Source organism: Engystomops pustulosus, chromosome 2 (genome assembly GCF_040894005.1).
Source record: "Engystomops pustulosus chromosome 2, aEngPut4.maternal, whole genome shotgun sequence".
NCBI lineage: Eukaryota > Metazoa > Chordata > Amphibia > Anura > Leptodactylidae > Engystomops > Engystomops pustulosus.
The window spans coordinates 13,902,052-13,927,621 of NC_092412.1; the positions used below are offsets into that span (position 1 = coordinate 13,902,052).

At 42.8% G+C, this 25,570-nt stretch overlaps 3 protein-coding genes across 4 annotated transcripts in view; 2 read left to right on the top strand and 1 right to left on the bottom strand.

Moving 5' to 3' along the window:
* LOC140119963 (uncharacterized) overlaps positions 1-25,570 on the bottom strand; it is a 1,020,783-nt gene that overhangs the window by 594,023 nt on the left and 401,190 nt on the right. The gene's annotated exons all lie outside the window — the stretch shown is intronic.
* LOC140119780 (uncharacterized) overlaps positions 1-25,570 on the top strand; it is a 272,257-nt gene that overhangs the window by 75,364 nt on the left and 171,323 nt on the right. For both annotated transcript variants that reach the window (XM_072139134.1, XM_072139129.1), the window contains 2 exons: positions 15,132-15,296; positions 15,381-15,572. In XM_072139134.1, the coding sequence (XP_071995235.1) occupies positions 15,132-15,296; positions 15,381-15,572 (357 nt within the window). The remainder of the gene's footprint in view (positions 1-15,131; positions 15,297-15,380; positions 15,573-25,570) is intronic.
* LOC140119805 (uncharacterized) lies at positions 15,847-19,845 on the top strand. The gene is made up of 4 exons (XM_072139204.1): positions 15,847-16,043; positions 16,157-16,257; positions 16,577-16,724; positions 17,600-19,845. The coding sequence occupies exons 1-4, from the start codon at positions 15,959-15,961 to the stop codon at positions 19,222-19,224; spliced, it is 1,959 nt and encodes a 652-aa protein (XP_071995305.1). The 5' UTR covers positions 15,847-15,958; the 3' UTR covers positions 19,225-19,845.

Consider the following 25,570-nt stretch of genomic DNA (forward strand, 5'->3'; position numbering starts at 1 on the left):
AACCAAAACGCACCGTGTGATCGCGCCCAGCGATGTTACTAAAGTAAGCTACTCCTAGTGCTAAGACAGACGCAGCGGTGCTATACTGATAGCGTTACCGGAAACCTCTGATAACACTAACAAACACCGCTGCGCTGTATCCTAGAAACGCCAGACCGCTCTCAAAGGGGTCCGACGTATTCATGAGGGGGCGGTCTCTCTTCCCCTGACTGCCCCGCTCGTTCCATAGGCCGGCGGTGACTGCCGCGTGTCATGCCCACAATCCCACCCCCTCATGAATACGCCACTTTGAGAGCGGTCCGGCGTTTGTAGTGTACAGCGCGGCAGTGTTAATTAGCGTTATCAGAGGTTCCTGTGTAACACCGCTGCGTTTGGTTTAGCACTAGGAGCTGATTACTTTAGTAACATCTAGTGCCGAATTTCTGGGTGACAGGCCCTCTTTAAGGTGTAATTTATGCGGTATGAGATGACACTTAAATTAATACCATTTTGGGGACATGTCACAATAATTCAGTGCATCTGCCACAGTGTGTGTTATTTGTGTCTTCCAGGACCGTGCTTGCTGTGGACTACTTCGGATTCGTAGGATTACGTCGATGACTGGCATTTCTAACAAATAAAATGGTCAACGAGGGTGTGTCTGCGTTCTTTGTTCAATTAAATTTATATTTGTTAAAAACGGTGTGATTTCTTTTTTTGCGACAAACTCATAGTTTGCCGTAGTAGTGGTGCCGGCTAGGTGACGGTGCTCATTACTAAGGGCTGGCCTTAGTGTTTGCCTTAATTTTTTTGGCAAATTCACACTAACGCCCATACCATTACCCCGGTACCCACCGCCACCAGGGGTGCCGGGAAGAGCCGGGTACAAACCAGTACCTGACCGTCTATAGATGGTCAGGTAGTGGGGCGGCCGCAGGCTGTTATTGTTGCGCTGGAATAGCCCCCTAACAGTGGGCTATCCCAGCGCAGTAATGGCAGGCTGCTGCTGCTTTTTTGTATCAGGCTGATTTGAAAAATAGGGGGCACCCCATGCCGTTTTTTTCCCCCATTTTTTTTTAAAAATGAGGGAAACAGCCTGGGAGCCCCCTTGTAAGGGGGGACCCCATGCATATTTTTGTCAAAAATTTGAAGAAAAAATGGCATGGGGCTCCCCCTATTTTTCAAATCAGCCAGATACAAAAAAGCAGCAGCAGCCTGCCATTACTGAGCTGGGAGAGGCCACTGTTAGGGGGCTATTCCAGCGCAACAATACCAGCCTGCAGCCGCCCCCCCTCCACCTGACCATCTATAGACGGTCAGGTACTGGTTTGTACCCGGCTCTTCCCGGCACCCCTGGTGGCGGTGGGTACCGGGGTAATGGTATGGGCGTTAGTGTGAATTTGCCAAAAAAATTAAGGCAAACACTAAGGCCAGCCCTTAGTAATGAGCACCGTCATCTAGCCGGCACCACTACTACGGCAAACTATGAAGAGTGTCGCAAAAAAATAAATCACACCGTTTTTAACAAATATAAGTTTAATTGAACAAAGAACGCAGACACACCCTCGTTGGCCATTTTATTTGTTAGAAATGTCGGTCATCGACGGAATCCTTCGAATCTGAAGTAGTCCACAGCAAGCACGGTCCTGGAAGACAAAAATAACACAAACACACAAAAAAGGGCACGCAGCCATTGGGGGGGGGGGGCATGCTCGTTGTCTAGGGGGGGGCATGCTCTTTGTCTAGGGGGGGGATATGCTCGTTGTCTAGGGGAGGACATGCTCGTTGTCTAGGGGGGGGACATACTTGTCTAGGGGGGGGCATGCTCGTCTAGTGGGGGGCATGCTCGTTGTCTAGGGGGGGCATGCTTGTTGTATAGGGGGGGGCATGCTCGTTGTCTGGGGGGGGGCATGCTCGTTGTCTGGGGGGGGGATATGCTCGTTGTCTAGGGGGGACACGCTCGTTGTCTAGGGGGAGTGGAATATGCCCCCCAATTATATACATAAATATACATTGGTGCCAGTGGGGTTAATCCGTGTATATATATATATATATATATATATATATATATATATATGTATATTGCTGCTATATATACATTGGTGTCAGTGGATGCGTTGGAGGTATGAGCAGTGGCGTGGCCATGGGGGTGTGGTTAGGGGGCGGGGCTAGGGTGTGGCTTCTGTGGGTAAAAAAATCGCCGCGGCGCGCTACGCGCGCCGCAGTTTTGTCCCTCTTTCTCCTCAACAAAAGTTGGGAGGTATGGATACATGAGGAGACATGGTGACTACATGATGTCCTGTGGTAATAATTCTCCTATATATGATATACCAGCCATGTCTGCAGTGTGTGAGGGGACTGGTGCAGATACATGAGGAGACATGGTGACTACATGATGTCCTGTGGTAATAATTCTCCTATATATGATTTATCAGCCATGTCTGCCGTGTATGAGGTGACTGGAGCAGATACATGAGGAGACATGGTGACTACATGATCTTCTGTGGTAATAATTCTCCTATATATGGTATATCAGCAATGTCTGCAGTGTATGAGGTGACTGGAGGAGATACACGAGGAGACATGGTGACTACATGATGTCCTGTGGTAATAATTCTCCTATATATGTTATATCAGCCATGTCTGCAGTGTATGAGGTGACTGGAGCAGATACATGAGGAGACATGGTGACTACATGATGTCCTGTGGTAATAATTCTCCTATATATGGCATATCAGCCATGTCTGCAGTGTATGAGGTGACTGGAGGAGATACATGAGGAGACATGGTGACTACATGATGTCCTGTGGTAATAATTCTCCTATATATGATATATCAGACATGTCTGCAGTGTGTGAGGTGACTGAGAGCAGATACATGAGGAGACATGGTGACTACATGATGTCCTGGGGTAATAATTCCTTCAATATCCTTCAAGTCCCTTCTCTTAATCCTGACATATGCAGATTTACAACACAGGTATTGGGATGTGGAGGCAGAGCACATCTGCTGCTCGGTGCTAACTTGCCTTCAGTAAGCTGCTCCATAACCTCCCATCATCTCGTCTACAGGCTGCACCACCCCCTAATGTAGACTGTGTCAGAAGAGGCTTTGCCCACCGGCCTCACTGAGGAACTCTGGGTAAGTAGAGCAGGAATTAGGAAAGGAGGAAGGAGCTGGACAGTTTCCTTGGGACCCTCATTGTCTACTCAAGAACCTTCTGTGGAGTCACATAGTAGCGGAGGCCACACTGTGCAGCTTTAGAGACCCGCCTGCATCACAGAGAAACTACCTCAAAAACAAAACAAAATACACTTCTTCCTAAAAACACCCCTCCCCCAGCTGCTGTTCACACAAAGAGGACCCTTGCAGGACAGTGATACAGCAGTCAGCATGGGAGGGTGGGGGAGGGAGCCTGTAGCCCCTGGAACAAATATCTGCTGATTTTCCAGTCTTTTCCTGTCTTCCTTCATGAATAGTAAGTGTATATTTAAGTTTTGCATACTGTACTTTATATATACATTACATATACATTATGTGCATGTATGTGTTTTGTATGTATATATGTGGATAAGTTGTATGTTTGTGAGTGACAAGGTATTTATATCTGTAAGTCCTCCTGCACACAATCATTTTCTCCTCAGATTCTACGGCTGTGTTATTTGTGGCTGTCTCATAGATTCATGTAGGACTGTGTTCTTATGATAACTGGTGGTGAGGATTCCTGAGCGTGTCCGAGCCTAGTGCCTAAGTGGAAAAACTCAGAGCATGTCCTATCCTCATCCACGTTCGTTGCTCACACAGTCCCAGAGACGTAAATGGGACTAATTGCATGTTGTTGTATTAGGCTGGTGCCACACGTAACGCTTTGTCTGCGTTAAAAAAAACTAAAAACTCAAATCACCCCCCTTTCCCTAGAACTGATATAAATATAAGTAAACAGTAAAAATCATAAACACATATTATAAACACGTAGGTATCGCTGCGTCGGAAAATGCCCGATCTATAAAAATATGATAACGGTTTTTCACTGCGTTTAACCCTATAACGGAAAATCGCGCCCAAAGTCGAAAATGGCACTTTTTTGCCATTTAGAAAAAAATTTTAAATTCTATGAACAACTATATCGCTGCGTAACTCTTGTTTTTCACCGATGGTTAAATTGGGAGGGGCTTTTAGATAAACCAAAGCCTTCACCTCCTTAGTAATGTTAAAGATATCACACTGGACTCAGACGCAATCTTACATATTGTCAGACATTTTAAAGACTCAGCATTCATTTCACATAACTTTGTGTAATAAAAACTAAACTTTGGGTGTGCCCCTCAGCACACAAAGACTTAGCGCTCGCTAGCACCACCTAGTGGAAGGTATCCAGGTGAACATCTGGACATTTGGTTTATGTGAAGACAGCCAATGGTTCTACATTCCTTTGTGTGCTTACATCCAATAGTATTACATTTCCTGGGTGAGAACACCCAATTATAGTTGCTGCTTTCCTACTTACACGCCTTATGTAAAGTGCCTTATGGTTTTCTATAAATGTGTCAGTCCCACAATAAAGTAACAGTCTTGTCTTGGTAATCTTCAGAAAGGACAGTGTGTCTTTCCTGTGTTACTCCATTCTAAGCTGGAATACAAAGACTCTATAATTTGAAAGTCACCTTTACAATGATTAGGGGTTTGAGCCCCAGATAAAAATCTATAAGAGTAACTTGCTCCAAAAATATGTCAATGGATGAGCCTGCTGGTAACAAAAGTGGACCGAACCCCGCCCCTGAAGTCTGTCATCTCCATTACCGTCTCATGTTCGTCTTCAAACCCTGAACCAGTTTCCTCCAAATACAAAAGTAAGATGTCTTCCTGGTGTGGGAGGGCTCTGAATTGAATCTTAAAATAGGGAAGATAAAGGCATCTCGTAGGCAATTTTTTTTTTTTACCAAGATTATTTTGAAACAGGCAACCAGTCTGGCAAGTTATAAGCTTGGTTGGCTCCTTCCTCGCCACTGCTGCATAGTCATTCTCCCTGGTGGGTTGGGATTCTCTCTAAATTTTGCTACCTTTTATAATAGGTCCAGATTTTCCCCTCTCCCTGCTGATCTCCTCCTTTATTTGGATGAGCTGGTGTCCCTTGTTGACAGTGCACATATATTAGATTCCCCATTACTTTGGACGAGATTAGTGAAACAATAAAATCTATGCCTAAAAGTAAGTTCTTTTAAAACCCAGCAAAGCTCTGGAGGAATGTGACTCTTATCGAACGATTTCACTCCACAACATTGATTTTAACAGAGAACACAGTTTGCTTTTACGAAGATGATTTGGCTTCATATATGGCTAATCCATCTGCCACACTTCCCAGGGCTATCCCCATTATTAACCCCTTAACGCTCTGCGCCGTAGCTCTACGGCGCAGAGGTATAAGGGATGTATGAAGAGGGCTCACGGGCTGAGTCCTCTTCATACAGAGGTGGGGGTTTTTGCATTTTGCACAAAACCCCCACCGCTAATAACCGCGGTCGGTGCTTGCACCGATCGCGGCTATTAACCCTCTAAACGCCGCCCGCAAAGTCGCGGGCGGCGTTTAAAAGACGGCGGCGCGCGGGCGCCGCCATCTTTTTTTCGATCGCCACGCCCCCGAACGTCATCGGGGGGCGGCGATCGGTTACCATGGTAGCCTCGGGTCTTCTCTTGACACGAGGCTACATGGTTTATGCAGGTTCGTTACAATGAGCCAGTGGCTCATTGTAATGTAAGACCTGCAAAAACGCCATATATTGCAATACTGTAGTATTGCAGTATATGGTAGGAGCGATCTGATCATCTAGGGTTAATGTACCCTAGATGGTCTAAAAAATAGTGAAAAAAAAAAGAAAAAAAAAAGTTTAAAAAATAAAAAAAATTAATAAAATATTAAAAGTTCAAATCACCCCCCTTTCCCTAGAACGGATATAAAACATAACAAACAGTAAAAATCACAGACATATTAGGTATCGCCGCGTCCCAAAATGCCCGATCTATCAAAATATAAAAACGGTTACGGCCGGCGGTGACCTCCGAGGCGGGAAATGGCGCCCAAATGTCCGAAATGCGACTTTTACACCTTTTTACATAACATAAAAAATGAAATAAAAAATTATCAAAATGTCGCACAGATCTCAAAATGGTAGCAATGAAAACGTCGCCTCATTTCGCAAAAAATTACCCCTCACACATTTCCGTGCGCCAAAGTATGAAAAAGTTATTAGCGTCAGAAGATGGCAAAAAATTTTTTTTCTTTTTTGTACACATTCGTTTAATTTTTGAAAATGTATTAAAACACAATAAAACCTATATAAATTTGGTATCACCGCGATCGCACCGAACCAAAGAATAAAGTAGGCGTGTTATTTGGAGCGAAGAGTGAAAGTCGTAAAAACTGAGCCCACAAGAACGTGACGCACGTGCGGTTTTTTTTCAATTTTTCCACATTTGGAATTTTTTTTCAGCTTCGCAGTACACGGCATGTTAAAATAAATAACATTACGGGAAAGTAAAATTTGTTACGCACAAAATAAGCCCTCACACAGGTCTGTACACGTAAAAATGAAAAAGTTATGGATTTTTGAAGTTGGAGAGCGAGAAATTAGCCGAAAAACCCTCCGTCCTTAAGGGGTTAAACGCTTCAGAGATTTTTCAGGTTTGCTCATTAACCCCTTAAGGACGCAGCCATTTTGCAGGTTAAGGCTCAGCCCGATTTTTTGGATTCTGACCTGCGTCGCTTTATATGGTTATAACTTTTGAACACTGTTACTTATCAAAACGATTCTGAGATTGTTTTTTCCCCACATGTTGTACTTCATTTTAGTGGTAAATTTTGGCAGATAAGTTTTGCGTTTATTTACAAAAAAAAAGAAAATATGATACATTTTTTGAAAAATTTGCCATTTTCGAAATTCAAAATCATTGCGTTTCCAGGCAGATAGATTTACCACCTAAATAAGTTGCTGAATAACATTTCCCATTTGTCTACTTTACATTTTCATAATTTCTGAAATGTCTGGATAATTTATTTTGATGTCACGCGGCTTACAAAAAGAATATCGCTTTTCCGGATTTTCAGAATTGACTATTTTGGGGATAAATACAGTTTGGAATGAAATTTTACATATTTAGCATCAAAACCCCCTATATAACCAACCCATTTTCAAATCTGCACCCCTCAAGCTATCAGAAACAGCTTTTACGAAGATTGTTAACCCCTTGAGATCTTCATAGTAATTGAATCAAAATGGAGGTGAAATTTAGAATGGTCAAATTGTTCCCTTATACGTTCATTTAGCCCTAAAATTTACACATTTCCAAAATATAAAAAGAGAAAACCCACCATACAATTTGTTCTGCAATTTCTCCTGAGTACAGAGACCCCCCACATGTGGCCGTTACTTGTTTTATGGGGGCACAGCGAGACGCAGAAGGGAAGGAGCGCCCTGCAGCTGCCAGGATTTTAGTTTCCTCATTGCCCCCTTTTGAAGGCTATAAAATTTTCGCTTTTCCGTTATTTGGGCCATGTGATGCCATTTTTTTTGCGCGATGAGATGCTTTTTCCATTGTTACCATTTTGGGGTTGGTATCACCTATTGTTGAAAATTTAGGAACTTTTTTTGAGGGCAGGAGTAGAAAAGCATCAATTCTGTACTGGATTTTTGACTCTTTTTTTTTTTGGTGTTCACCGTATAGACTAATAATCCTGTTATCTTTATTCTATGGGTCGATACGATTACGGGGATACCAGACTTGAATATATTTTCTTACGTTTTACTAAATTTGTCAAACAAAACCCTAATGTGGGGAAAAATCAATCATTTATGTATTGCCGTCTTCCAAGTGGCATAACATTGTTACTTTTTTGGCTACGGAGCTGGTTGATGGCTTATTTTTTGCGGGACATGTTGTACTTTGCACCAGTATCATGTCGGAGTACACATGGTTTTTTGATCGCATTTTATAGCATTTTTTGTGGGATTGAATAGCTAAAAATCATAATTTTTGGAAGGTTTATAGCAGTTTTTTTTTACGGCGTTTATCGTGGGGGTTCAATAATGATTTACTTTTATTCTACGGGTTGTTACGGACGCGGTGATACTATATATGTGGGGTTTGTGTTATGATTTAGACTTTTTTTTTAGTTATATGTCTCTTTATATGTTTTGGGGGTTTGGGGCATTTTTAGTGATTTATTACTTTATTTTTTTATTGAATAACATTTTTTTTTTTGACTTTTTCACTTTTATACCATGGGACATGAACAAGAAATCCTCTGATTGCTTGTTCATGATAATATTCTGCAATACTCATGTATTGCAGAGTATTATCAGTGTCAGCCTATACACTTGCATAGGCTGGCACTGTGCCAGTAAGATGACGTCACAGACGCCATCTTACTGGCAATTCTTGCAGGTAACTCTGGGGTCCAGATCGGACCCCAGAGTTACTATAGCAACGATCGGCGCCCCCCGAAAACGGTTCGGGGGGGCCGATCGTGGGGGAAAGACCCCCCAGAGGCATGTTAGATGCCGCGGTCGCACTGACCGCGGCATTTAACGGGTTAAGCACCCGCGATCGGAGTCAACTACGATCGCGGGTGTTACACTGGGGTGCCGGCTATCAGTCACAGCCGGCACCCCGTGTTTCCCGATGCCGGTTCGGCTCAGATCTTGAGCTGAACCGGCATGGGCTCAGCGTCCGATATAACGGACGCTGAACGCTAAGTCATTGAGCTCAGCGTCCGATATATCGGACGCTGAGCGTTAAGGGGTTAATTAGGCTAAATCCGATCTTTTGCCTTTACGCAGGTATGAAGATGGGGCAGGAATACTGCGGCCTTCAGGTGGAGAGATACTTAGGGGTGCACATAGCCAGGGACTCATCTCGCTCATTCGCCCTAAATTTTGAGCCCCCTACTGGTTTACCTTAAAGAGAAAGTAGTTGTTCCTCTCCACTGTGTCTATGTCGGGACGTATCAAACTGCTCAAAATTATCACTTCAATTGTTATAAGTTCTCGAACATTCAGACGTTCTGTGCCCAGACATTTGTACTCTCAGTTGGTTTCACTGTTTACCTAATTTATTTGGGGCAGGGGACGAGTGAAGCTTTGTCTGTCCACGCTTACACCTGCAAGTTGCAGGCTGGTGCGTTTTTCCCAGATCTATTTTTATATTATCTGCCAGGTCATCTACAACATATTTGTAGCTGGGTCTCCCCTGACTTTATGCCTGATGACGAGTTTCATTTAGACACTTTATCCGCCAGTGCTCCCTGTGGCCGGTACTAGAAGCCTTTGACTACAGGCCCGGTCATCTTTTGCCCCTGCATGGATCAGCCAGGCAGGTGTGGTCTCATGCAGAAAAGCCGCATTGGGCACCTTGGTTTATGTCCCTTTATGTTTCATTGTATGAAACTACATCCTGGCTTTTTAGCCCAGCTCCCTGCAGCAGAGGCAGTTTTCTCATCCTTTTCTCTTATTGAGATTCTGGTTTGGTTTCTGTGATCTGTATGCATCTTTTTTCAGAACTGCTAGGAGGTTCACCCCTAACATAGATCCCCTACATCCAGATGTCACAGATGTTGGGCTGATTGAGCAGACTTTATCCACCTTATGTGTAATTGTGACTACATTGCTTCATCCAGGAGTGTGACTGTCGCAACTAGTCCTGGAGCCAACAAGAGGGGGGGCACTGCTGGACCTTATCCTAACCAACAGACCTGATAGGGTATCAAAACTACAGGCTGGGGGGAACCTGGGGAATTGTGATCATAATATCATTGATTTTGTTCTACGGTTTACTAAGAACGCTGGGGAAGGGGCAACCAACACTCTAAACTTTAGGAGGGCAAATTTTCAGCAACTAAGGGAAGACCTTAAAGGCATAGACTGGGATAATGTTCTTAAAGACAAAAGCCCCCTCCAAAAATGGGACTTTTTCTCATATATTCTGAAAAAGTCCTGTCAGAAACACATACCTTATGGGAAAAAGCATAAGAGGAACAAGAAACAGCCAATGTGGCTAACTAGTCTTGTAAGGAAAGCAATAAGCGAGAAAGATAAGGCGTTTAAGGTGCTAAAACGTGAAGGTAGCGATGAGGCATTACAGGATTATAGAGAGAAAAATAAATCCTGTAAAAAGCGGATAAAGGCTGCAAAAATAGAGACTGAGAGAAAAATTGCCAGGGAGAGCAAAAATAATCCCAAATTATTTTTTAAGTATATAAATGATAAGAAACTAAAAACAGAGAGCGTGGGTCCCCTTAGAAATAACATGGGGGTCATGGTGGAAGGAGATGAGGAAAGGGCCAATCTACTGAATGTCGCCTTCTCAACTGTCTTTACCCAGGAAAATCCCCTGGTGGAAGACACAATAAGGAATAATGTAAATCCTTTTTGGAATGTCAACAGTTTAACACAGGAAGAAGTACGGCGCCGCCTCACAACCACTAAGATAGATAAATCACCTGGGCCAGATGGCATACACCCCCGGGTTCTGCATGAACTATGTACCGTGATAGACAGACCGTTATTTTTAATATTTGAAGATTCACTGAGGACTGGTTATGTTCCACAGGACTGGTGCATAGCAAATGTGGTACCAATATACAAGAAAGGATCAAAAAGCGATCCTGGAAACTACAGACCCGTGAGTCTAACTGCTGTGGTGGGGAAAATATTTGAGGGGTTTGTTAGAGATGCTATCCTGGAGTATCTCACTGTGCACAACCTTATAACCGACCATCAGCATGGGTTTATGAGAGATCGGTCCTGTCAGACTAATCTGATTGGTTTCTACGAGGAGGTAAGTTCAAGACTGGATCTGGGGGACGCTGTGGATGTTGTATATCTGGACTTTTCAAAGGCATTTGACACCGTGCCACATAAAAGGTTGGTATATAAAATGAGACTGCTGGAAATAGAAGAAAATCTGTGTATTTGGGTAAGTAATTGGCTTAGTGATAGAAAACAGAGGGTCGTCATTAATGGCACATTCTCAGATTGGGTTGACATTACCAGTGGAGTGCCACAGGGGTCAGTATTGGGGCCACTTCTTTTTAATATTTTTTTTAATGACCTTGTAGTGGGTTTACACAGTCAATATTTGCAGATGATACTAAGCTGTGTAAAGTAATAAATACTGAGGTCGATAGTTTAGCATTACAGAGGGATTTGTGGAAGCTTGAGGAGTGGGCAGAGAAATGGTTGATGAGATTTAATGTAGATAAATGTAAAGTTATGCACTTGGGCCATGGAAACAAAAAGTATAATTATGTTCTAAACCAGGGGTCCCCAAACTTTTTACATAGGGGGCCATTCACGGTCCCTCTCTGACCGTTGAAGGGCCGGACTAAAGTTAAAAAAAAAAAAAGAAATTCCTCTGTACACTGCACATATCCTATACTGCTCCTTCATCCTAGATTATTTCCTATGCTTCCCCCCCACCACTTATTATTTCATATGCTGCCCATCTATCATTAATTATTTTCTGTACTGCACCGCCATCATTATTCCCTATACTGCTCCTCCATCATTATTCCCTATACTGCCCCTCCATCATTAATTATTCCCTATACTGCCCCTCCATCATTAATTATTCCCTATACTGCCCCTCCATCATTAATTATTCCCTATACTGCCCCTCCACCATTAATTATTCCCTATACTGCTCCTCCATCATTAATTCTTCCCTATACTGCCCCTCCACCATTAATTATTCCCTATACTGCCCCTCCATCATTAATTATTCCCTATACTGCCCCTCCATCATTAATTATTCCCTATACTGCTCCTCCATCATTAATTATTCCCTATACTGCCCCTCCATCATTAATTATTCCCTATACTGCTCCTCCACCATTAATTATTCCCTATACTGCTCCTCCATCATTAATTATTCCCTATACTGCCCCTCCACCATTAATTATTCCCTATACTGCTCCTCCACCATTAATTATTCCCTATACTGCCTCTCCATCATTAATTATTCCCTATAGTGCTCCTCTATTATGAATTATTCCCTATACTGCCCCCCATCATAAATTATTCCCTATACTGCCCCTCCACCATTAATTATTCCCTATACTGCCCCTCCACCATTAATTATTCCCTATACTGCCCCTCCACCATTAATTATTCCCTATACTGCTCCTCCATCATTAATTATTCCCTATACTGCCCCCTCCATAATTATTTATTCCCTATACTGCCCCCTCCATCATTATTTATTCCCTATACTGCCCCCTCCATCATTAATTATTCCCTATACTGCCCCTCCACCATTAATTATTCCCTATACTGCCCCTCCACCATTAATTATTCCCTATACTGCCCCTCCATCATTAATTATTCCCTATACTGCTCCTCCACCATTAATCATTTTATTTAATACCTCCATAATTAATTATTTTTATTTATATCTGGGCCCCCCGGCCGCCAAAATATATTTGCTGCTAGTTTAAAAAAAAAATCCTATACTCGCCTCTGGCAGCGGCTCCCGAGTCTTCTGTCTTCGGGCTGCTGTCGGCCGGGAAGGGGTGCGCGGCCGCGCGATGACGTCATCACGCGGCCGCGAACCCAGGTTCAAGGAGCGATGTGCGCCGGGGTTGTCTTCTGGCCACATCGCTCCACCTGTAATAATAGTGCTCGAGCGGCCACGTCGACCGCATCGAGCACTATTAAGGGACGGGCAGGAGCTTCCTGTCCGGGCGGACGGAGGCTCCTGCCCGACTGCCGTGACCTGCCGGGGGCCTCAGCAGGAGCCGCTGGCGCTCCAAGCGCTGGATGCGGCGGGGGCCGGTTAAAAACGGTTCGCGGGCCGCATGTGGCCCGCGGGCCGTAGTTTGGGGACCACTGTTCTAAACGGTCAATTACTTGGTAAAACTGGAGCTGAAAAGGACTTGGGGGTATTGGTGGATGGTAAACTTAATTTTAGTGACCAGAGCCAGGCGGCTGCTGCTAAAGCAAATAAAATTATGGGATGTATCAAGAGAGGAATAGATTCTCATGATAAAGACATAGTTTTGCCCTTATGCAAATCCCTGGTCAGACCACACATGGAATATTGTGTACAGTTTTGGGCACCAGTGTATAAAAAGGATATAGTAGAGCTGGAACAGGTGCAGAGGAGAGCAACCAGGATTATTAGGGGAATGGGGGGATTAGAATACAATGACAGATTACAAAATTTGGGATTATTCAGTTTAGAAAAAAGACGACTGAGGGGAGACATGATTACAATGTACAAATACCTGAATGGACAGTACAAGGATCTCTCCAAAGATCTTTTTATACCTAGGCCTGTGACCAGGACAAGGGGGCATCCTCTACGCCTAGAGGAGAGGCGATTCTACCATCACCATAGACAAAGGTTCTTTACTGTAAGAGCAGTGAGACTATGGAACTCTCTGCCGCAGGAAGTTGTTATGGCCGACTCTATGTACATGTTCAAGAGAGGCCTGGATACCTTTCTGGAGAGGAAAAATATCACGGGTTATGGGGATAAAACATTTATTTAATTCTTAAAGGTTGGACTTGATGGACTTGCGTCTTTTTCCAGCCTTATATACTATGATACTATGATGACTTCTCTATTATACTCTCTCCAGAACAAAATGGTCTGTCTCCCCTGCATTATGCCTATTGGGCATAACAAAGGATGAAGATCGGATGCAATCGAAACCATTTATCTTCGGAAAGCCCTCTATCTAGCCTGTTTTGATGTTGCTATTTGTTTGGATGGCCGACCAAGTCCTGGCTCTACCTTATTAGACTATTATAGAGTTTATGTGGACAAATTTCTGAAGGTGTGCGGCCCCAGTTGTTCCTCCACTGAAATGCTGTTTAATGTACGTAGCCTCAGAGAGGCATTGCCTGGTCAATTTTCTTTTGCCTATTCCAGTTGGCTTGGAGTACAACTGTATGTTTGTCATTTGACCTTTATTTCAACTTGGACCTTTAAAAATGTGATAACTACTTATGTATTCAGAGGTTAATGTTGTGGATTTTGCTCTACTCCCTCTATCGTTTGACCGGGTTGGTTGTTGTAATGTTGGGGTGGGGTTTTTTGGCTTTTGACCGTTTTTTGGACACTTGCCATTGGATATTAAGACAGTGTGGCTCATTTACTAAGGGTCCAAATCGCGCATTTTCTTTGGGTTTCCCGAATATTTCCGTTTTGCGCCTAATTGCACTGGGATTTTGGCACACGCGATCGGATTGTGGCGCATCGGCGCCTGCTTTCACATGTCAGAAATCGGGGTCGTGGCCGCTGGAAAACCCGACGGATTCGGAAAAACCGCAGAATTAAAAAAAAAAATTTGTGTCGCAAGAATAGCACTCACATACACCGGGACGAAGAAGGTGAACTCCGGCGGACAGCAGCGACACCTAGTGGATATCGGGCGCACGACCTTAGTGAATCCCGGCAAGCCCTGAATCAACGTCGGAAAACGCGCCGCGGGATCGCGAATGGACCGGGTAAGTAAATGTGCCCCATTTGTATTCTATTATTCTATCCTGTGCAATTTTATAGTTCATTGGAATGTTCCCTGTCATTTATATGTCAATGAAGCGTGTTTGGAAAAAAATGGAAGTGGTAGAGCTTTAGGCAACAGGTATGCAGAAATAAATAATAAAATATCCAGGAAAGATGGAAAATGTAACATAAAAATATGGAGGAGCCACTAATACGGCATACTCCCGTATATGCCACAAAGTCACAGAGTTTATATCTTTGACTTTTAGGCAACAGGTGTTACACACTCTCTGGAAGAAAGCAGGGTGACACTGTTAGGGAACCAGAACGATGGAACAATAGAAAGTTTTTTTTTTCACATTGAGTAGGTTCACACTAGACTATTGTTAGATGGAATTTATCCTCTGTCCTTCTCATTTTCCCTCAGATTCTTTATATACAGAAGCTGCACAGACAGAATCTGGTCCAGGATAGAGACCAGATGCATACAAGGATCCTGGAGCTCACCCTGGAGATGATCTCCTTGATAACCGGAGAGGTGAGAGTCTCCCAGGACACGGCTCTTATCTCTAGGAATAACAGCGGGAAATGACTGGAGAGGTGAAGGATTCTTAGGATCTATGTAGTGATCAGCGTCTCCCCATACACAGGATTACACAGTAGTGAAGAAGTCGTCTAGTGGTGAGTGTGTGACCCCCTGTGTGTCAGGAGGATGGACCCAGAGCCCCATCACCGAGCCTCCACCTCATTCACTGATACATGAGCAGAAGATCCTAGAACTTACCTCCAGGATCACTGAGCTGCTGAGCGGAGAGGTGAGCGCTGCCGGGAATGCTGGGACATGGTACAATAACACAAGGGAGGTGTCTGGGTGATGACTGTGTCATTGTGTGTGTCAGGTTCCTATAAGGTGCCAGGTCGTCACTGTCTATTTCTCCATGGAGGAGTGGGAGTATATAGAAGGACACAAGGACCAGTACAAGGACATCATGATGGTGATGGGTCCACCAGGAATGGAGAAGGTCAGAGACCAGATGGCTGCCAGGATCCTGGACCTAACCCTGGAGATCATTCCCTGGATAACAGGGGAGGTGAGAGTCTCACAGAACATCACCATTATTTCTATGAATTAAACTGTAAAGAGTAAACATTACGCAATTCTATGTAGTGATCAGTGTCTCCCCATACACAGGATTACACAGTAGTGAAGAAGTCGTCTGGTGAGTGTGTGACCCCCCGTGTGTCAGGAGGATGGACCCAGAGCCCCATCATCGAGCCTCTACCTCATTCACTGATACATGAGCAGAAGATCCTAGAACTTACCTCCAGGATCACTGAGCTGCTGAGCGGAGAGGTGAGCGCTGTCGGGAATGCTGGGACATTGTACAATAACACAAGGGAGGGGTCTGGGTGATGACTGTGTCATTGTGGGTGTCAGGTTCCTATAAGGTGTCAGGACGTCACTGTCTATTTCTCCATGGAGGAGTGGGAGTATATAGAAGGACACAAGGATCAGTACAAGGACATGATGATGGAGGACCACCAGCCCCTCACATCACCAGGTAAGAGGAGACCTTCCTGATTATAGAGGACAGAGCAGGTGTGAGGTCACCTCCTCCATCATCTCATCATCACATATAGACAATGTATCAGTCACTGTATATATTTCCTATAGATGGATCCAATCAAAGAAACCACCCAGATAGATGTTCTAGTCTTGAATATTCTCAAGATTGTCCAGAGGATCCAGAGCAGACTGTCCCACTGGATCATCAGGTAGATGGAGCTGAGACTCTTATAAATCCTCTATAGATTGATTCAATGAAGCTTCTACTAACCTTCAGTGGGTGGAGGATCTATGTGATGATGTTGATGGTTACTGTGGTGGGTGAAGGCAATAAATGGTTTCTAGTTTTAATAAAGATTGTGGTAAGGCGTGCAGTTCAGAGTAGAAGAACTGGATAATCATAAGCGCAGTCTCCACCTCAGGATCGGATCACAACGTTTTATATGTTTTATAGCTGTAACATTGAAGTTGACTTGTAAAATAATTGGATGAATATTAATTCTGTCTCTTCTTATTATATCCTCTAAGATCCCACCGTCTCGATGTTTTTGTCCATCATTTGGATATAAGATAATTTCTGGATACATTTCCTTGATTTCTCATGTTGGATCTTTCCAGGAAAGTTGTGGTGGAAGGAGGAGCGGAGAGGAAATCCCCTCATCAGTGACAGAGGAGGGTAAGAGCCTTTCATGTATCTTGTGGGTTATTCTTCCCTTATACATTGCAGGGAGAGGTCACATCCAGGGGAGGAGATGGAGATGACATAGACACCGGCTCATCTGTCTCTGGTCTCCTCCTCCAGTCACATCCATCTGTACCCACATGTTGTGTTACTATGAGGCTCCGAGGAATATTATAACATTTGATCCTGGAGATATGAAAGAACTGACTGAAATCTAGAAACTTCTCTCCTGGTTTATTATTACTATTATTGGGAGGAATTCATTTACTTACAGGTTATTCCAGGATTTCTCAGCACCCCTACAGAGAGGTGCAACATGGGAAAAAACCCTGTACAGATAATATAACAGTTATGTCCAAAACACAGAACCGGACCTGTAGGAACTTATATTTTACAGCTAAAATTTCAATTTATCCCACAATGGACCATTTTTTATTAGGACAGTCCCTCCCAGGGAATAGAGTAACTTGAAATTGTATTTCACTAAGCATGAAGTATACAGCTGGCCATATACCTGGATGGTGGTTATGTTATAGGTGTCCTGTATATGTGGCTGAACGCGACTTCCTCCACTTATTTCAGCCATTTTCTAGGACTGTTAGGCTCTAGGGTGAGATGGGAATCTCTGGTTACACAATCCTCTTATGTCCTGGAAGTAGAACAATATGGTTTTTAAGGATTTGATGACTTCTGTTTAGTATTTGGTTGTTGGATTGTAATCAGATTATCTGACAATGTATTATATAAGCAATGAATATCTATGATGTTGGCAGTTTTTATCCATAGCCGACTGTATGTTACTGACACGTTGCTTCACTTCTGCTTGTAAAGGAAACTTCCAATATTAATTTCTTGACCATAATTTTCAGGAGAAAATAGTAAAGGAGGTTTCGGTGGACGTCCCCCCTCAGCTCTACATGGTAATGTAGAAGATAATCAACCACATCCTTCCACCGAGAAGGGAAATCATGGAGATAAAAGGAAGTCTTCATGTGAGAAGCAGTTTACCCAGAAATCAAGTCTTGATCAACTTGCGAAAATTCATACAAGGGAGAAGCCATTTTCATGTCCTGAATGTGGAAAATGTTTTAGGTGTCAATCAGTTCTTTCTACACATCAGAGAACTCACACAGGAGAGAAGCCATTTTCATGTACTGAATGTGAGAAATGTTTTGCTAATAAATCAAGTCTTATTCTACACCATAAAATTCACACAGGGCAGAAGCCATTTTCATGTACTGAATGTGGAAAATGTTTTAGGGAAAAAGGAAAGCTTTCTAGACATCAGAAAACTCACACAGGAGAGAAGCCATTTTCATGTACTGAATGTGGAATGTGTTTTACTCGGAAATCACTTCTTGTTATACATCAGAGAACCCACACAAGAGAGAAGCCATTTTCATGCACTGAATGTGGAAAATGTTTTGCTGATAAATCAATTCTTATTCAACACCAGAAAATTCACACAGAGGAGAAACCATTTTCATGCCCCGAATGTGGAAAATGTTTTAGGTGTCAATCAGTTCTTTCTACACATCAGAGAACTCACACAGGAGAGAAGCCATTTTCATGTACTGAATGTGAGAAATGTTTTGCTAATAAATCAAGTCTTATTCTACACCATAAAATTCACACAGGGCAGAAGCCATTTTCATGTACTGAATGTGGAAAATGTTTTAGGGAAAAAGGAAAGCTTTCTAGACATCAGAAAACTCACACAGGAGAGAAGCCATTTTCATGTACTGAATGTGGAATGTGTTTTTCTCGGAAATCACTTCTTGTTATGCATCAGAGAACCCACACAGGAGAGAAGCCATTTTCATGTACTGAATGCGGAAAATGTTTTAGTAAAAAAGATGGTCTTATTCAACACCACAGAATTCACACGGGAGAGAAGCCATTTTCATGTTCTGTATGTGGAAAATGTTTTAGCACAAAAAAAGATCTCTTCAGACATCAGAGAATTCACACAGGAGAGAAGCCATTTTCATGTTCTGAATGTGGAAAATGTTTTAGCACAAAAAAAGATCTCTTCAGACATCAGAGAATTCACACAGGAGAGAAGCCATTTTCATGTTCTGAATGTGGAAAATGTTTTAGGGAAAAGGCAAAGCTTTTTATACATCAGAGAACTCACACAGGGGAGAAGCCATTTTCATGTACAGAATGTGGAAAATGTTTTAGGCACAAATCAGCTCTTGTTGAACATCAAAAATTTCACACAGGGGAGAAACTGTTTTCATGTGCTGAATGTGGAAAATGTTTTAGTAAGAAATCAGGTCTTGTTGAGCATCAGAGAACTCACACAGGGGAGAAACCATATTCTTGTAATAAATGTAAAAAATGTTTCAGCTGTAAAACAAGTCTTGTTGAACATCAGAGAATTCACACAGGGGAGAAACCATTTTCTTGTACTGAATGTGGAAAATGTTTTAGCTATAAATTAAGTTTTGTTAAACATCAGAGAACTCACACAGGGGAGCTTGATTGTTGATCCAAAGCTTAGAGATATGGGCCGGTGCTCAGGCCAATCATCATGAACAATGTTCCTATGCAGATCTGTTCCATACAATTGTCCTATTGTAAATGATCATGGTACAGATGGTTTCTTAGGTGACTGTTACATGTTACATATCACCTGTCACTGTCAGCAGCTCATCCCCCGGTGTCTTGGGGGCAGTGAATCTGCGCTGATGAAAGATTTTTACAATCACCCCTCCCATATGATTGTTATAATTTGCATTTGGGGGCTAGTACCACGTGTTTTGTCCTGATAACCGGTAAATCGTGTGTTACTACTTTCTGAACACAAGTGTTTAGGTGTAAACGTATCTGTGTTCGGGAGTCGCTCCTCCCCGATGCGCCTGAATTGTCTTCCGGAATGTTTTGTACCTGCCCCGGTGCCTCCACGTCATCTCCTGCAGCATCACTGCCTCCACCACAATGGCTTCTCTTATTATAAAGTGACTTATAGTTTTAATTAGTTCAATAAAGATTGATCAAACTTTTTGTCACCTGATGTGTAAATATTCTGGAGACTGGGGAAAAAAATTAGGTATTTCCTTTTTTTTATTCAATTCTATTTTGATTTGATTCCCTATAGGGAATAAATGTTAATTGTCTAGTTGTCTAGTTTGTGTTGTTAAAATCAGTGACATGTTGTTTCTCTGATTAATTAAAACTGTAACTTTATACATTTCTGAAATGATCAATTTGTTTTCCAATATTAAAGTTTATTCGAGGATTTTTCAACAGACAAAATTTCAACAGACAAATAACTACACAAACTCCTAGAGCAATTAGGATTTCTGAGGTAATATTCCTCTCATACATGAGGTAAAAGCTGCTTCTACCATAATACATGATACAGTATGTGAGGGGCAGGTGGTCACATCATTGTGAAATAACCCTTGTATTATATTCCCTTAAAGGGAACCTGTCTTCAGAAATTGGTCTCATAAACCCCTACTAGTATGTAGTCAAGCAACTGAACAACTTCCAGTTTCTTTCAGGGTCCGGTGTGGTGGCATCACCCAGAAAATCAACTTTGAAGTGAGATGTTAATTGGTTATATGAAGTCAGGGAGGTGGATAGTTCAGCAGTCCCATGTGAATGACATCATGCTCCGAACTTCAGGAGATCTGGTCATGATGTCCCTGAAGGCAGGACCATAAGTACAGTGGATTGGGTGTTCTGAGGCAGGGAACGCTTGGCTTCAGAGTTAAACTCTCCGCCGTCTTTACTTCATAAAAACAATTTACATCTCACCGGGCGGGCATACGTTCGGCGCCACGGAGAGCAGGAGGGTTGACACGGCGCTGCAACACGGGAAAGATAGGACATGTCCAAATTTTCCCCATGAACGGAGCGGTATGGTGCCATTGGGGGCGTATGTATGTCCCCATGCTTGCAGCCAAATATACGCCCCCCCCCCCCTTACAGCCATGTGCATGTAAAGTTGATTTTCTAGATGATGCCACCACGCTGGACCATGAAAGAAATCTGACCTAGAAGCTGTTCAGCTTTCTGCCAACATACTGGTAGTGGTTTGTTAAGCCAATTCCTGATGACAGGTTCCCTTTAAGCTGCAAGCGTGTTTCCACCATTTCATCTAGTGTGAGAAACAGGAAAAGAAAGACGGGACAGTAAGTGACATTTACTGCTGGGTCTCACCCCTCTCATCTAGTAGGTACTATGATACACACCTCATACTGTCATCACAGTTATGCACTACCCAGCACATGTTGTGACCTGTTAACCCAAAACCGGGGGTCGCCTAAAGCCATCGGAGCTGCAATTTTATTGTGTTTTTACTGCGAGTTGCATGGTTTGGGGTCACCACAACATGAGGAACTGTATTGCGGGGTCACAGCATTAGAAAGGTTGAGAACCACTGAGTTAACCCCTAGGAGCACCACAACGTTATACTACGTCCCTGCGGCTACATGCTAAGCGCACCGGGACGTAGTATAACAGTGATGGCGTACCTTTTAGCGGCCGAGTGCCCAAACTGCAACCCAAAAGTTAAAGCAGTAACTTGTTGCTCCCTGTTCAACAACTTTCAATCATATTGGCCTCCTGAGGACAGCAATTGTGGGACCAGCAGAAGGTCCTCCATAGATAATTCGGCCCTGTCTACATTCTCCCTCTTCCTATAGTCCAAGTAGCGAAGCAAATATCAAAATAAGACTGAAAACCGCATCTTTTAAGTTGCTTGGAACTGCAGGAAGAATCTTTGAGTCTTGTCTGGTGTGCTGGGGAAATGGTTCGGGTGCCCACAGAAAGGTCTCAGAGTGCCACCTCTGGCACCCGTGCCATGGGTTCGCCACCACTGTAGTATAACGTCCTGCTTCTGGCACCAGCTCACGAACGGAGCCGGTACCAGAAGCAGCGGCTGTCAGCTGTCTAGTACAGCTGACAGCGCGCTATAACCCCCCACGATCGGAACCGGCTCTGATTGCGGGCGTTAACCCCTTACATGCCGCGGTCACCCCTTACACGCCTGCATGCTCAGACAGTTTACACTGCTCTACAATGAAGAAGTATTGTGGAGCAGTGTATTGGTTTAGAGCATCGCTGGTTCAAGTTCAACTATGTATAAGTTAAAAAAAAGTGAAAAACACAAAAGTTAACACATTAGAATAAATAAAATATAAATACATTAAAATATAAGCCGCTAAAATGACACGCAAAAAACCACCACACATTTGGTATTGCAGCGTCCGTAACAATCTATAAAATAAAACAGAATCGTTACTGGACCTGCACGGTAAACGCCAGAGGAAAAAATACGCAAAAAATGTTCCGAAAAAAGATAATTTTGAATTAATACCCTATCACAAAAATGCTCTAAAAAGTGATTTAAAAATGTTATGCACTCTAAAATAAGCCCACTAAAAAGAACAAATCTCCTCGCAAAAAATAAGCCCCTAACCAGATTTGTCAGCCGAAAAATAAAAAAGTTATGCATATGAAAAGATGGTGATGCTAAAATGAACAAAATTTTCTCCAAATTAGTTTTTATTCAGTAAAATTGAATAAAATACACAAAACTCCCACATATTTGGTATCCCTGCGTCCATAACAATTTGCATAATAAAACAGAATCATTATTGGACCCGCAAAGTGAACCTCGTAAAAAAACAACCTAAAAAAACTCTCTGAAAAAATGATGATTTTTAATTATTACCCTTTAAAAAATGCTCTAAAAAGTGATAAAAAAAAGTTACGCACTCTTAAATAAGACCACTAAAAGGAACAATCCTTCTCGCAAAAAATAAACCCTTAACCAGACTTGTAAGCCGAAAAATAAAAAAAGTTATGCATATGAAAGACGGTGATGCTAAAATTAACATTTTTGCCAAATTACTTTCTATTCAGTAACAATGGGAAAAAATAAAAAATCTATATACCGTATTTTTCGGACTATAAGGCGCACTAAAAATCCTTTGATTTTCTCAGAAATTAAAGGTGCGCCTTATAGTCAGTGCGCCTTATATATGAACCGTACATACAGACAACAGCTGCCTTGAACTGTGCACAGGTCTGCCACCTGCTGGTCATTCATCCTTATAATCAGGTGAGCCTTATATATGAACCTAGACGTTTTAGCAGGCATTTATTGATGGTGCGCCTTATAATCTGAAAAATACTGTAGATTAGATCTTTTCGTAACCGTAGTGACCCATAGAATAAAAATAATATACTATTTTTACGGTATGGTAAATGGCCAAAAAAACCCCCCCAAAAAATGTTCCTAAAAATTTATGATTTTCATTTCCTCCGCCAACAAAGAGTTAATAAAATCTCAGCAATTAGCTATAGATGCCCCAAAATTACGTACCAGAAAAGTGCATCTCATGTGGCAAAAAAAATAAGCCCCTATAGGTCCACATTAAAAAAAGAAAAAAATTATTGCCTGTACAATGTGACATAGCAGATGTGCTCTGCATGGCGCCTCCTTCTCTTCTATGTCCGGCCGTGCGCCCATACAGCAGGTGACCACATATAGGGTATCAGTGTACTCGGGAGGAATTGGGTATCAAACTTTGTGGAGCCTTTTTTCATTTAATTCATTGTAAATGTTTAATTTTCCACCCAAAATATTACAATTTGCAGACTGCACCTCCATTTTGTTTTAACCCCTATAAAACACCTAAAGGGTTAACAAACTTCTTAAAACTGGTTTTTCATACATTGAGGGGTGTAGTTTCCATAATGGAGTAATTTATGAGTCTTGCTATTATTTAGGCCTCTCAGTGTCAATTAGAAGTTGAGCAGGGCCATCTAAATACAGGTTTTGGTGATTTTACAAAAAACGTGAAACATGATACCTAAATTCTGAGCCTCATAACATTCTAGTAAAATATGTGGAATCTTAAAAAACCATGCCAACATAAAGCAGACATTTGGGAAATGTAAGTTATGAATTTATTTGGGTGCATCAAAAGTAGAGAATTTAGAACGTTGAAAATAAAGAATTTTTCCAAATTTTTGCCGAATTTTGTTTTTTTCCATAACTAAACGCAAAAGATTTCATCCAAATTTTTAAACTAATTTGAAGTACAATGTGTCACGAGAAAACAATCTCAAAATCCCCTGGATATCTCATAGCATTCCAAAGCTATAACCACTTATAGTGACACAGGACAGATTTGAAAAATGGGGCCACATCCTTAAGGCCAAAAGAGGCTGACTCCCGTAGGGGTTAAAGGGGTTTTCTCACGAAGGAAAGTTAGGCCCTATCAGGTGGACTATCCCCTAACTTGCTGATCAGTGGGGGTCCCGGTGCTGAGACCCCCGAAGATCACAAAAAAGCAAACCCCTCATCTTTATAGAGAGCCTGAGGAGCGACGGACCACTCAATTTTTGTAATCTGCAGGGGTCTCGGCACCTAAATTTCCTTTGTGGGAAAACCCCTTAAAAACTAGGGAATATTTTAAGGAACAGGAGACTGTTTTAGTTTCTGAATGTTTAATTCCACCATGTGAGTTCACTGTAAAGGGACCTACTAAGGCTCTTGCGCCCAAGAACCTACTGTAACCTGGAGCCGACCCTGTCCGAGCGCATGAAGAAGCTGCATTATAGGAGAGCTATATGTGATATATCCACCATGTCTGCTGTATGTGCTCACAGGGGCAGTATCATGAGGAGACATGGTAAATACATGATGTTCTGTGGACCGGATGTATGGGGACCGGAGGGCTGTCCTACAGCATGGCAGTTGTCCAGCCGGTGGTGTGTGCAAGAAATATGGAGGGAGAGGCTGAATTACTTGTTCTCCCTGGGGAAACCCCTTAGTGTCTGTAAGATATGTCCCTGGGTAATGGATGGGGGAGCCGGTGGTGGTAGACAGCCGTATCCAGGGATCAGATGAAGGCAATGTTGTGCAAATCGGGTAGCAGGCAACAGGCCTAAACGGTGAAACAGCAGATTTGGATTACTGGAGTGGTCATGGAGAGTGGTCCTCAGGAATTATGCACCAGCCTGGTGGTAGATGCAGGCTGGGAGTTAGAGATAGTGTCCAAACTGTGGAAGCTGCAGCTCTGGATTAGAGTCTCCTGACTCAGTTCCTGGGATTGGTTCTGTGGTAGCACTGAAGGTGTGCTCCACACTGTGTATCTCTTCACTCTGTCCATGCGCTAAGAGCTTGAACTAAGAGGCCTGTGCTCCCACTGCACAGGGGTTTTATACTCCCCATGGTCAGGTAGTAGCACCTCTCCAATCACACTCCAGTTTACAATACAGCCAACTGATTGGACAACATCTTACTCCATTTAACTATTGCCTGTCCAGGAAGAGACTACAGCTGCAGATTATAGGAGATCTCCCTGCATTATCCCTTGGGTGAGATGCGCAGGCTCACCAGATGGATCCTGACAGGTAGAGGGCCTTATTCGCAACTACCCCCTTGCCTACACGTTGACAGAGGTGTTACATATATATGATATATCAGACATGTCTGCAGTGTGTGAGGTGACTGGGAGCAGATGTATGAGGAGATATATTATGGTGTTCACATGATCTCCTGTGGTAATAATTCTCCTATATATGATATATCAGCCATGTCTGCAGTGTATGAGGTGACTGGAGCAGATACATGAGGAGACATGGTGATTACATGATCTCCTGTGGTAGTAATTCTCCTATATATGATATATCAGACATGTCTGCAGTGTATGAGGTGACTGGGAGCAGATACATGAGGAGACATGGTGACTACATGATGTCCTGTGGTAATAATTCTCCTATATATGATATATCAGCCATGTCTGCAGTGTATGAGGTGACTGGGAGCAGATACATGAGGAGACATGGTGACTACATGATGTCCTGTGGTA